This window comes from Paramormyrops kingsleyae, chromosome 7 (assembly GCF_048594095.1).
Source record: "Paramormyrops kingsleyae isolate MSU_618 chromosome 7, PKINGS_0.4, whole genome shotgun sequence".
NCBI lineage: Eukaryota > Metazoa > Chordata > Actinopteri > Osteoglossiformes > Mormyridae > Paramormyrops > Paramormyrops kingsleyae.
In genome coordinates this window covers 9,998,799-10,011,904 of record NC_132803.1, presented here as the reverse complement: position 1 = coordinate 10,011,904, position 13,106 = coordinate 9,998,799, and the positions used below count along the sequence as shown (strand labels likewise).

The following is a 13,106-nucleotide window of genomic DNA, read 5'->3' as shown; positions in this document are numbered from 1 at the left end:
AAACTCACGCAGCAAAGGACAACAAAAGACTGAGAGGAGGCGTGCGATCATCCGAGCGACTGTCTGACTACTTCTGCTTTTAATGATGCTGCTGCTTTAGATGACCAATACTGCCCACTTTCAGCCCGAAGGAGAGTAGAGAAAAGCGACTCCGAGTCTCCTTATCTCGCTGCGAACTACAAGACGTGACACTTGAAAGTTTTAAGGACGGCATGATCGCTGCGGTTGCGGGCCACGTCGAATTTCTGTTTTGTTAAAATAATAACCATGATTACCAGGTAAGTGCGACTTGTACAGAGAGCAGTGAATCTCTTGTATATATATATGAACAGAAGTGTGGCTGTCCTAACTAAACTCAAGAACTTCACTTATTGGTGCAAAACTGTCTGTTAAGTAGAACTGTGATCACTTTCCCTAGGTGGTTATAGTGTAACAAGGTAAGCTTGGATGAATTATGTTCTGCTAGAGAAAGAAACCCATCGCCTATTTGGATCGAACATTGTTTTGCCACGGAGCTGCCGCTCTTCTCAAATATTTCTTAAACGGTCGTCTTGGCCGTTTGCGTCATGTTCAAGTTATTCTCGTAGACATGCCTATTCTTAACCATTTATTTGCATTTTAAACACAGTGTCGTAAAATGTATTCTTTTTGCCGTAGCATTTTAATAAATGTGTCAAACTGATGTTTGAATGAGAAGTAAAATTGTTTACCCCAAGTTTCAGCATTTATTTTAACTTAAACTGAATTTTAACAGAAAGTGGTTAATAATTCAACTTAGTCACTCGACTTCCTTTAGTTCTTAAGAATGTACTGCAGGCGATTATCGTATGATATTTTCCAACGCAACGCAGACACGCTCTGTTTTAGCAACGGTCGGTAATTCAGTTTCGGCCGGACATGTTTCACTATGACAGTAAGACCTAAACCATACATTTTGCATCCTCCTACAAATCCCAAAATCCGTTCCCAGTGCTGTCAGGTACTCATGAAACAGATAATACCGTAACTCCTTATGGACCACAGGCATCTAAACTTCATAGACATGGTCAGATTAGCCACAATTAAGGCCATAATTTAAATGTTATTATAAGATTTAATACTGAATTCAAAGAACCGTGTGGGGGTCTGCCTTGTCATTAATTACTCATGTCATTAATTAATTAAAAAAAAATAGCGTAGTTTAACAGTCAAGCGATCGTGAAGCACAAGTTCATGCGTGCAGTTTCTTTTACTTGTAATGACTTATTTTTCACTTTCTGGTTTTCAATTGTTTGTTTGTTTGTTTGTTTGTTTATTTATTGATTTAACCAACCCAGCATCTCCGATGCCGAGGTGTAAATTGCTTAAGCCTTAAGCTATTAAATGGCTCACTGGGGATACTGTAATTATGCTATTTTAGCACTAGGAGGCGCTATGCACGTAAAACAGTACTCAGGGTAATTCACGCCTTGATGGTACAACATAAAACTTTTTGTAGTGAAGATATGACTCACAGGATTACACAATAATCTCAGGTATTTGCGATGAATTTCGTTCAAATAAGTGATACTGATGAATACGTATATCGAATTTTGAACCATAGAAATAATGCGAGCACTTTAATGAAAGAATTTAAAATGAACGTACTGTCTGCGCCTTTATGTCTTTTAGAGTCGCATGCCCTTGGTCTCATTGTATAATGTAATACAAAGAGGCAGCATGCGTTGTAACATACAGAGGCCGTTTAAGGAATACAGTACCTGAAATTTACTTGTTCTGCGAATAGGAAGGTGGATTTCACTCACTGCCACGCCTCTGTTGTCAGTACTGTCAGTGGCTGCAGTCTTTATGGTGGTTGGTAACTGTTTAGAGACGACATGCTGACCATGACCGTGCAGCGTTACCTGACTGACCACAGCAGAAAGAAAAGTACTAACTTGGACAGAATCAGTCACCTAAGTAATGATGGGCATTTTTAAGTCATCTTAGACCCCAATGGAGTTCAATACATTACAGTAGGATGCTTTCCTTTATAGAGTGAATCAACGTTGATTCTTCATGAAAAAAACACACTACTTTATTTCTGTGCAACTTTCAAGTTTTCAAAAGATCTATTTTCCTGCTGGTTTGTACTGGGGACATTGCTGTTGTATTATTTTATCTGGTAGAAAACCACAGCAGCTATGGTAGATGTCCAGCTTAAGGAGTGGCCCATTATGCAGTAGTGGTGATTTGACTTGGGGTGGCACAGCGCCCCCCTCAGGCAGAGTTCCCACACGTCGTCTGTCGGTAGGGACAGGTACTCCAAATTGGGTAAAGCATGTGAGACCTGAGGCAATGAGTCCAGACTGAACCGTTTTTTTCTAGCCTGCGTTTCCTGGGAGCCTGGATCAGTACTGGATCAGTAAGTGAATAAGGAATTAATATGAATTGGATGGATTTATTTCCTTTAAATGTGATTGGATAGCTGTAAACCAAAAAGGGAGAGATGGAATGATTATCTGTAAATACACTATGCCTGTTACTAGCCCTGCCTCTCTGATTGGGGATTATATTAACAGTGAATCAGGCTGGAGTTGGAATGACCCCACATTGGCTGAATCACTCCTTCCCATGATTCCACGGGGCACACAGGTAGACCGTCACAGGACCGGCCCGTGCTTCCCCAGATGAGATGAACGGGAAAGTGTGCAACCTGGTGGTTTCCCCAACCACAGTGCCCCGGTCGATGGGCGCCATGGCCAGGCACCAGACGGCTCCCGTCAGGGTGCATGCTGGGAGTCCTGGGCATCATGGCCTCCACAGCCCTGCAGTGAGCCACACCAGCTCCGGGGGCTACTCACAGAGACAGAGCTCCACGCTGCTGCCTGCGCTCAGCCTCCGGAGACAGGCGCTGACCGGGGGCAAACAGCAGATCGGACTCGGCACACCCCAGCCACACCGGCAACAAGCCCCCGCCCATCTCCATTCCCCCAGCATCTCCTCCTCCAACCAGGACCTCCTGCCCAACTTTTCTGAAGGAAGGGTTAAAGGTACGTTTCCCTTCAGAACCCTGAAACAAGAAGGTTGCTGGTTCAAATCTCATGAAGATTATGCTGCTGAACATTTGAAAAAAAAAAAACGTAAACGACTGTAATCAAATACCTGTCTGATGGGTAACATTCTAAATTACTTTAGACGAGACTCGATTTTGGATAAATGTAATGTGAAACATTATAATTCCATTTTGCTAGTATTTAGCTGTCAGTCATTGTGATACAAATTGACTATGATGTCTTATATGTGTTCATATGTAAGTTGACCTCTTTGCATTTACAATGTCAGCAGGACTTAATCCAATTATCAACAGAGCAGAAAGATATGCTGGGCATTTTCATAGATTGACAGAACTGGAAATTATGGTCAGGTGTACAGAGAATGGGGAGGGGCAGCAAAACATAAATGACCTTTAACTGGGATTATTTCCCTAGCACTTGCTAAGCATCAGCCGATCCTATCAGCTTTGCCAAACATGATGCCAAAACATTACTCTGCTGGGATGAACTGAAGCAATAAGCATCCAATGACAAAAATATCTGTGTGTCGTTGTGTTAAGTATCTTCATGAGGCCATTCAATAGAACTCATTTGCAGGTTATGTTGCCAAAAAGCACCTTTGGTTCAGGATGCTTTATTATGCTTTTAACTGTGTAGAAAATTGAATTGCGTACTGTATGAGTATGTCTGCCGTTGCCATGGAAACCTAAATGGAAAACAGTCAATAATTGACCTGAAATTACCTCCATATGCTTTGCTGAACCACATGTGAGAATTAAGCTATGAAAAGACTATAATAACAGTTCAAAGTAGCCACTCAACGAATGTTGCTATTGTAATAGGCAACTGCAGGGGACGTATCAATAAAGCACTGTCATAGAGGTTTAGGCAGGCTAAGGCCATGCATGGAGACTCACAGGAAACCCTAGCAGCCAACCACGTTGAGTCTGCATCTGCGAGTGGCCTTTTGCAACAACTGGGTGGGCGGGCAGATAAATGATTGTTATCTTGTTAGCTTAAAGTTTACACCAAAAGACAAGGATTCAGTATTAATGCTAACGACATGAATTCAGCCGGCCCAAGCAGGCCGAGGACGAAATGGATCAGAGAAGATTGTGGAGCGGCGCAAGATGGTGTTATGGACATATAAGCTTTAGGAAATGGGATGGAGAACGTCTGAATCTCCTGCAGCTGGAGGGGAGGTGCAGTAGGATTGGAAATGGTCACCCAGGAAGCTGGTCAAGGTTTCAGGAGGTTCCCAATGATGAACATGTGGCGCATCATGGGAATTAATTATGCGGCATTGATGTCATCCTGCCTGAACTCCTGCCCATTTTATCACTAACTGCAAGGGATCTCAAACTGTTGAGGAAAAAAAAACAAGTCGTTCACTCTTTGGGTCACTCCTGGGGACTTGTTTCCTTGACAACGGCTGGCCAATCAGATTTCACTTCACTTTTGCTTTATTTCTGAGGAGCAGAGTCACCACTGAGTTCATGGCTTTGTTGCGCAACAGGCTAAATAGTGACCTCATGCAGCTTAGTTGGGAAGAAGTAAATTAAATACTTATGTAGCTTTAAAATTGATTTTACTCTTGGTTTGGTGATTTATGTGAGTGGTGATAAGATGCTGAACCAAGTTTCTTTAGCAGCCGGAACCTGAACCCCCCTCCCGCCAGCTCCACAGCACTGCTGTGGCTTCGCTATGGCAGGAATGTACTAGAATGAAGTCACCCAGCCCTGTCTGGAGGTACTGCGGATCCCACTCACATGAGCGCTAACCTGCAATCTGAAGAAAACATGAGACTGGTGCCAAGTTATTGGCAGAGGTTGTGGATTTTCACCTTAAGCTGATGGACTGACCATTTATCGAACAGGGTTGAGGGTATAAACCTTGGTGTGACGTTGCTCTTTGCCTCATCGATCACGTTGGGTGAATGAAAAGGTCGTTTTGAGTTCTGTCTTCATGTGAAATGACTCAGCGTGCCATTCCTCAGAGGGAACGTAAAAACCCCTTTAAGCTCGGCGCTGACCGTGAAGACGTAGAAGCCATGGCAAACTGCAGAGACAGGATGCCCTGAATTGTGAGGATCGATCAGTTGCCTCGGTCTCATTCCAAGGTTTATAGAAACGGGTGTTTTCTTTTCTCCCTCCCTGGTGTCTCTCTGTGTTTTGTGTTATGATGTCATGACCCCTTTCCTTCCCAATCCCTGTTAAATCAGAAGAGGAAATCCCAACAAAACCATCCTGCCTTCCCCTTGTCTAGTTCTGTTAGAAATGAACTCTACTTTCAACTGCAGCAGCAGTTCTAAAAAAAAAAAAATTCACATTGCAATTATGCTTCCTGAACTGAATCATCCAAGAATGGTTTTGGTCCTGACGTGATGTTTTTGGCCTCAGTTTCCAAAGAAATGCAGCGGCAGCACATCCCTGTTGCGTCCCTGACCCCCTGGCTTGCAGAGGGGTTGATTTGCATGCCCCGCCCCCATTCCTGACCACACCCACTCAAGCTTGTCCCTATGTACTTCTGCTGTGTTTATCGATATTTAACCAGGCATAAAGTTGTCCCCAAACAAACCATGGAGGCAAAGTAGGGGCAATGAAAAGCAGCGATTAGTGGCTAGTGGAGCAGAAAGCATGGCTGAGCATGTGAGGACACCCAGGTTTCTCTCACGGAGAAAGCAGAACTATGCTCTTCTCAGGTGCTGGGAAGTCAGAGCAGGCTTCCAAAGCCCAGATTTAATTTTTTTCACCTGCGTCGCTGTGATCACATAAATGCCACGAACGAAATGAATGGTTAGCGAAGAGCTTGGGTCATAGTGCGAGTTTGACCCTGAGTCGAGCTGTAATTCATTGTGTTCAGGGGAGCACGGTCCTTCTGGCGCAGCATGTACGCTTCACAGCAGTCAAGTCCGACTGTTGAGGTTGAGCTGTGGAGATGATCGTCCCAAGGTGCTTGTAGATTAGTTGTATCCTCCACTCATTCCACCACTTAGATGATCGAAAGGGTCTAGCGCTGTCTTAAGAGAGAATAGGGCTACAGAGGGGTGGTACATTTCCAGAAACTTTCCATTTGATGGGAAGTTAATTTGCGGAATTTTGGAAATACTCAAAGTTACAAACTTTCCATGAGAATGACCGGGAATATATGGGAATTAACTGAAAAATTCTATAATTTTGCAACCCTAATAGAGAATGAGTCCGACGCAAATCAGGGGGGGGGGAGGCATACCGATGCATTGAATCGAAATTCTCCTTCTCACCTCTAAAGCCCTCAGTAATCTTGCTCCCACTACTTCTCTGATCTTCTCCTGCCCTATCAGTCCTCTCATGCTCTTAGATCTTCCTCTTCTGAGATCCTCACTGTTCCTCCTTCCAAACTCCACAGCCTTGGTGACCTCTTTTGCGGCTCTTAGTCTCTGTGACTCCCTTCCCCCGTGACACGCGTAACTCTCCCTCTCTCCCAGTCTTCAAATGTCATCTCAATTCCTTTCCGTTCTGTAAAGCTTTCCAGTTCGCCCTGCTCTGTATTTTATTTTTTTTTAATATTGTCATCGTCTTTTGGTTTTGAAAAGCGTTGTACAAATCTAATGTATCATTGTTATATATCAGATCTGGGGGATTGATGCTGTACCCTTGAGTTAACATGAATGGCTACAGTGGAATAAGCTCAGTGTTGGTCGCTCTCTGGTGTCCTCCATCTCCCCAGGGAATGCTGTTTCTGGAACCTGCTCCTTGACACCTGGGTCACTTGGAGCCACCAACCTGGTGGTGACCAGCAGCCCCATGGTGGTCTCTCCTCTGTCCCAGTTCGGTGCCCCGGGTCCTCAAGCCCCACCTTGCCATCCAGCCGGCCTGGCCCCGCCCTACACTGATGCCAGGTCAGCCTGCGTTGTCTTACCACTGTGATGCTTACCTCTATATCTAGCTAACCCCCACTGCTTCACTGAAAGACAAAAACCAGTGGGACGGATTCAACATTTATCAATGGCTGTCAACAGCAGAGAAATACGGAGTTTTACTCGGGGGGGTGGAGCAAGTTTCACCACTTATCACTTTTGTTTCCATAAACTTTTCAAACAAATGAAACATTATCCTCCCTTCATCGGCACCCTCTAGAGGCCTGAACCCCTCCTCCTGCTTTTGACTGAGTTTCACAAGGTGGAATTAATCAAGAAACCCCCTGTTATAAAATTGCTCTTTTTAGACACTCTTCTGAGAGTAGGTTTGGTACCATTTTAATAAATTTTTATGTCACCCTTTCCAAAATGGATGCATGTCACAACAACCTAACAAACTCACAGGAAGACAAACTATCCTTACCAACAGACTACCCTACAATAGACTGGAGCTCTGTTTCCCAATCCGGTCCTTCGGGCACTCAAAGAGAGTCCACGTTTATGCTCCCTCCCATCTCTCGGTAGGGAGCAAAAACGTGGACCGGCTGTGGTTCTCTGAGGACCGGATTGGGAAACGATGGACTGGAGAGTCATTAACGTTGTATGGTAGCAGTATGAGAAAACTGAGGCAACGGCTAGGCAACAAAAAAAATAAAAAATCACACACGCCCCAGGCAGTCATTCTAAAAGTAAATGGCTAGGGGCTTTAAATATCTCAAGCAGGATGCTATGCATTAGCGTTAGCATGGGCACCATAGCAACCTAGTGTCAAAAGTTTGAGGAGCAGGGATGATTTATACCTGTTAACAGAGCTTGCTCACCTCATCATTATCCATTCAAACAAGCTTTTGTTGATGCAGCAGAACACATCCACTGCAGGAAAAATGCTTCCTATCTCTATCTTTTGGGGTTTGGAGTTCCAGAATCCCTGGTACAGTAGATTATGCAGCAGCGATTCTGGTACCTTAGTCCTGTAACCTTGGTTTTAACTAACAGCTCTGATCTGCTCAGTGCCATCCATCTGTGCGAGGTCCTTTTGTGCAGTGTTTCCAGCCTGAAATCAGACTCATCGATCCAATATTTGAATTTAAATAAATCTGTATCAGGCCTTGGATTTGGGGCAAAGTGTGTTTATGTTTTACGAAAAATGTTACCCAATTTAAAAAGCCAAACTTATCACAGTTAATAAGACATGCTAACTCAACTCAACAGGAGAGTTATGTACGTTTTCTAGAAAGCAATGAAAAAACAGAAACCATTTAGTCATTTATAACTGGGACTCTCCATACTTCAATGACATTTTGGGCCTCCTGCAAATGCTTTTTAGGATACATGACAGCAGAACGTTATTTGATATTTGTTTACGCAAAGTATTGCGGATATTTGGTACTGTACCTGGAAATAACTTTGCCAGCTTACATTTTTTGGTGAGAGCGGCTGGGATGAGAGAAAGGTTGTTTTTGTTCCCAGTATCACCACCACAAAGAGATCTATTCATACTCCGTGACGCTAAACCTGGAAGTCAAGTGGAATTGAAGTGCTTAGTGACCTCCACCATCTTCAATGGTCTTGAAAAGGCTGATTTATAAATGACAGGTGCCTTCATGAAACATCACTCTTGTTTTTCCATTCAGGAGTAATTTCAAGCGTCTGTCGAATGATTCAGCCATTTTCCGTTCAAATTACATAACTCAAGAGGAATTGTGTTTGTTTTACGTTAATCTTTACTCCCTCCCCTGGGGAAAAATTTCTGCAATGTTAGAGGAATGTAAAAAATCTCAAGAGTTAGTGGATGGGATCCAAAGAGCATTCAAGTGTGGACGAAGCTGGTCCCCGTTAGGGTGCAGTGGAGAATAAAACCATTAGGTTTAAATTAGTGGAGTGAACCCTAGCATTTCCTCCTTCATGTTAGCCATTAGCATTTTGTTTTAATGTGCTATATCCTCAATGTTGGCCACGTTAGCATCTTAATTATACTTTTTTGAATAAGCTATGTTGTTGTTTTGAGTGTAGTATTTCTTCCATGTAAATCTTGTTATCAGTGTTCTGTTTGAATCTTACCCAAGTCCGAGTTATGACCGTGTCTTTAACAAATCAAGTCCGAGTCAAGATTAAGTCCATGGGGGTCAGTCGGTGCCGAGAGCAAGTCCATCACGAGAGCTGGGCAGTCAAGTCCAAGCTTGAGTCCGGCTCCGTAAAAACACAAATTCAGTTTTAAACCAGGAATCTAAATTCAAAAAACCATAAATTGAACACTGAACGAAACCTCAAAATATTTACTTATTTCAAACTATTTATAAACATTTATTATTGAAAATTATTTTTCAAATAAATGATTTGTCAAACACAAAGGTAACAGAAACATGCCCCACTGCATCCTGTGGTGCTTATTTTCATTGTAACATGATAGTATCCTGCTGAACATTTAAAATGGTTCTGAAACCAAAGATTATGCAAAAAACAATACAAAGTTCCCTTTAAAGAACTGTTTCATTTAGCAAACATACACATAATGTCACTAAAGATAAGGTGCAAACACAACTATGTTACACTATGTATGATATCTGTTATAATTGGGACTCTCCATACTTCAGTGACATTTTACTTTTCAGAAATGCATGTGCAGTGAGTATTTTATGCCTTAAAGGTGCCTGATGGGGTCTCATGATGATGAGTAAGCAGAGCATAACATCATTGCTTTTAAAATATGGTCCAATTACTTCATTTGAGCATGTTGATAATGTTTTGTTTAGTCAGAAGAGGTATATGACTCAGAGGTTTAAGACTCCTGTGTCTGAAAAATTGTTGGTTTGATTCCCAGCAGATCAGTCACTCCACCATTAGACCCTTGGGGGAGGGACTGGGCACAATTGCTGAACATGGTCAACTTTTAACCAGATGTGGAGATTCCAGATCCAGAGAGTACAAATCCAGATCGAGATTTTGTTTCAACCAACCAGTTGAGTACTCTGTGACTGTGTCTCTTTATACTCAACTGGTTGGTTGAAACAAAATCTTGGTCTGGATTTATTCTCTCTGGACCCGAAATCTCCACCTCTGCTTTTAACACACTTCAATAAAAGTCAGATCAAAGACATGAATTATGAATAATTAATATTTTAGGCAAACTACTAATCTGCTTGCCAAACTGTGGGCGCAAGTTAAATAGCGTCCGTATAGTATCGAAAAGCCAGCGTCATTTAAAGCCTAGCGATTTTTGCGCAATGCGGCGGGATCGCAACAGCCGTAAAGTAGTTTGTAAAAACTGAAGCAGCTCAAAGTGTCCTCGCCGAAACAGATTATCTGGTCACCCTATTTCATGTATGCAAAGCGGGTAATTGTTGACTTGGCAGACGTGATAATGAGTGTGTGTGCGCACAAATAACGTTGAAGGTGATATAAGAAACTCCTGTATACGTACGTTTTACATGCAGACTTCCGCTTACTCTCCTCTATCTGGCCCACAGGTCTCTGATGTCCCGGGATTCCTTGGCCTCCACCACGCTCAGCTTGCCCGAGAGCCAGTCTACCCTGAGCAGCAGGCAGGAGTGGCCCTTCGGCTACCGTGTGCTGCCCCCCCTGGCTGCCCACCAGCCCCCCCAGTGCGGAGGCGAGGGCCCCGACCTGCCAAGCCTGCCCCTCGGCAGTGCTGCAACCTCCAACTCCACCTCCTTGCCCGCCTACCTCTTCAAGGGGGACAGTTCGCCGTTCCCCAGCCCCCGCCACTCTGCCCGCTCCAAGAAGAGGGCTCTGTCCATGTCGCCGCTGTCTGACGGCATGGGCATCGACTTCAATTCCATCATCCGCACCTCCCCCACGTCCCTAGTGGCCTACATTAACGGCTCCCGCGGCTCCCCTTCGTCTCACCTTGGCCTCTCCCCGCTGCAGTCTGAGGTGTATGGCCATTTTCTGGGCATCCGGGGTAGCTGCATACCCCAGGTCACCCTGGGGCACCCCGGCTCCACCAGCCCCATGCCTGGCCCTCTCCCGCTTTGCCCTGAGGCAGAATGTGCCCGCATGCAACAGCTTGAGGAGCAGGGCGTCCCGGAGGGCAGCACGCCTCTGTCCAACATGGTGGTCCAGCCCCAGGTCTTACCACAGGAGGTTGGCACACTGGTGCCTTCGACAAAATGCCAACCCAAGTTGCCCAACAGCTGCGCCATTGTTCCATCTGGGCAGCTGGATCTTGCTGCCCTAAAGGCCACTCCCCCACCTCAGGGGCCCCCGCCTCCATACCACTCCCACCGGCACGTGCAGCAGTTGCCGGCAGATCTCCTGGGCTATGCCCAGCTGCCCTTGATCTGCCTGTCCCCAGGGCAGAGCTCCCATCTTCCCCCCCTCCCTCCCTGCCCCATGCTAGAGGAGGAGGAGGCGGCTGAAGCTGAGGACTTGGGCACGGGGCACTGCTGCCGCTGGGCGGACTGCAGCGCCGAGTACGACCAGCGGGAGGAGCTGGTGAGGCACATCGAGAAACAACACGTGGACCAGCGTAAGGGAGAGGACTTCACCTGCTTTTGGGCGGGATGCCCTCGCCGCTTCAAGCCATTCAACGCCCGCTACAAGCTGCTCATCCACATGCGCGTCCACTCTGGCGAGAAGCCCAACAAATGTACGGTATGTAGTGCTTTCAGATGGCTCTGACGGGTATGTGCAAGGGGAGAGCAATATGGCTTCCTCTCCATGTGGAGAGACGGCCACACCTTGAACTCTGCATTGTCCCGTGGTTGCAGCTCAGTCTCAGTGCAGCATCCCCTGCATCTGTGTGTGTATAATTGGCTTCCCCCGTGATTTGTTTGCTCTGGGGGGGGGGGGTTCACGTCAAACCCCAGGGCCAAGGGATTCAATCAGCAGAAGTGTTCCTTAAACAGAACCAGTAGAGGAGGTGTCCCATCATGCATTGCGTCACGGAGGAGTTAGTGGGGTTTAGGCAAACATTTCCCCTCTCTGTTATGCAGTTACAAACTGAACGCAGGAGCCGTCCCAGAGCTCAGCAATGTCCTGCTCTGACACTCCGCAGGAGGTCTTCAAGTCCAGAGCCCCACCCAAGCGATTCTGTTCCGTGTAGTAGGTCTGACTGACTCCCCCTCTTGGAACCGGCACCAAGGCCCGGAAATATTTACGAGAACCCCCCTGCCTGGAGATGTCCCAGCCTCCACCCCCAATTTCCATTGCAAGAACCCTGCCCGTTGAGCTGTGCGGGACAATAACCCCCCATAAGTGACCACACCCGCCCCCCCAGCTGTTGTTCTTGGCTGCAGTGAGCCAACACAGTGTGATGAGCAGCCTCTACCCCCCTCCCATACTGCTGCCTTGGGTCTGTCACTCATTAACACGCCACATACCTGTGGTCGACCTTTCTTTCCAAACACTCACTTATTACTCAGAACCGGCCCGGTTTCCATAGCGGCCATGGCGGCCAGATGGTTTGGTGCACCGTGTAATCTCGGTTGGGGCTGGGGGAGGGTCTTGCCTGGAGGGGGGCAAATCAAGCATGGCTTGGCTGGCGGTGTGCAGCTAGAGGCCCAGGAAGAGGGTTCTGAGCTCCTCTGCTGTTTGCCGTACCTGAGCGTGATTGACAGGAAGACAGCCAATCACAGCTCAGAACACCTTCATTACCCCGCTGATGTCACGCGCAGCTCTCACGGACGTGCCGTGGCTCGCCTTGCCTGCTGTTTATTTATTGGTGCCATTAAATATTTCTGCATTTAGAATTTGTTCTGATATATTTCAGAATGTGGATTTAAAAATCTGTTTTTTGTTAAAGACGGCGGGAGGGGGGACCCAGAGCTGTAATTATGCTATTTAATTACCACATACTGAATGGTGTGACAGATAAATTGCAACTTGTGACCTTGACAAAAAAAAATAATTACTATAAAATTGCTAATTTCTTAATGGTTAACAGACCTCTGCAGACAAATGTTGTACTTTTTGCCATGTGCATTGTGCGAAATGCTCAAAGTAATGTCCGTGTCAGATATTAGGAAAGACAGAGGTCATATTCTGGCCTTGAAGAAACAAAGAATTAACCCCCCCCCCCCATACACAGAGTCCATTAAAATGGCTTGTAACTAATTCTTCCCATTCTTATTAAATCATGCTATTTTCCTACAGTTCTATGTAATCGAGTTACCCTTGCACCATTTGGAGCTCATGTCCAAAAACATATAGACAAAAAAATGGTCTCTGGGTGC

At 45.6% G+C, this 13,106-nt stretch overlaps 1 protein-coding gene across 3 annotated transcripts in view; it reads left to right on the top strand.

Annotated features, from left to right (window-relative positions):
* The first annotated feature begins 21 nt into the window (after positions 1–21).
* Positions 22–13,106, top strand: part of glis3 (GLIS family zinc finger 3) — a 31,357-nt gene continuing 18,272 nt past the window's right edge. For all 3 annotated transcript variants that reach the window (XM_072714236.1, XM_023808466.2, XM_072714237.1), the window contains exons 1-4: positions 22–278; positions 2,614–3,011; positions 6,723–6,894; positions 10,380–11,526. In XM_072714236.1, coding sequence (XP_072570337.1) covers positions 2,654–3,011; positions 6,723–6,894; positions 10,380–11,526 — 1,677 coding nt within the window. In that variant the 5' untranslated portion in view covers positions 22–278; positions 2,614–2,653. The remainder of the gene's footprint in view (positions 279–2,613; positions 3,012–6,722; positions 6,895–10,379; positions 11,527–13,106) is intronic.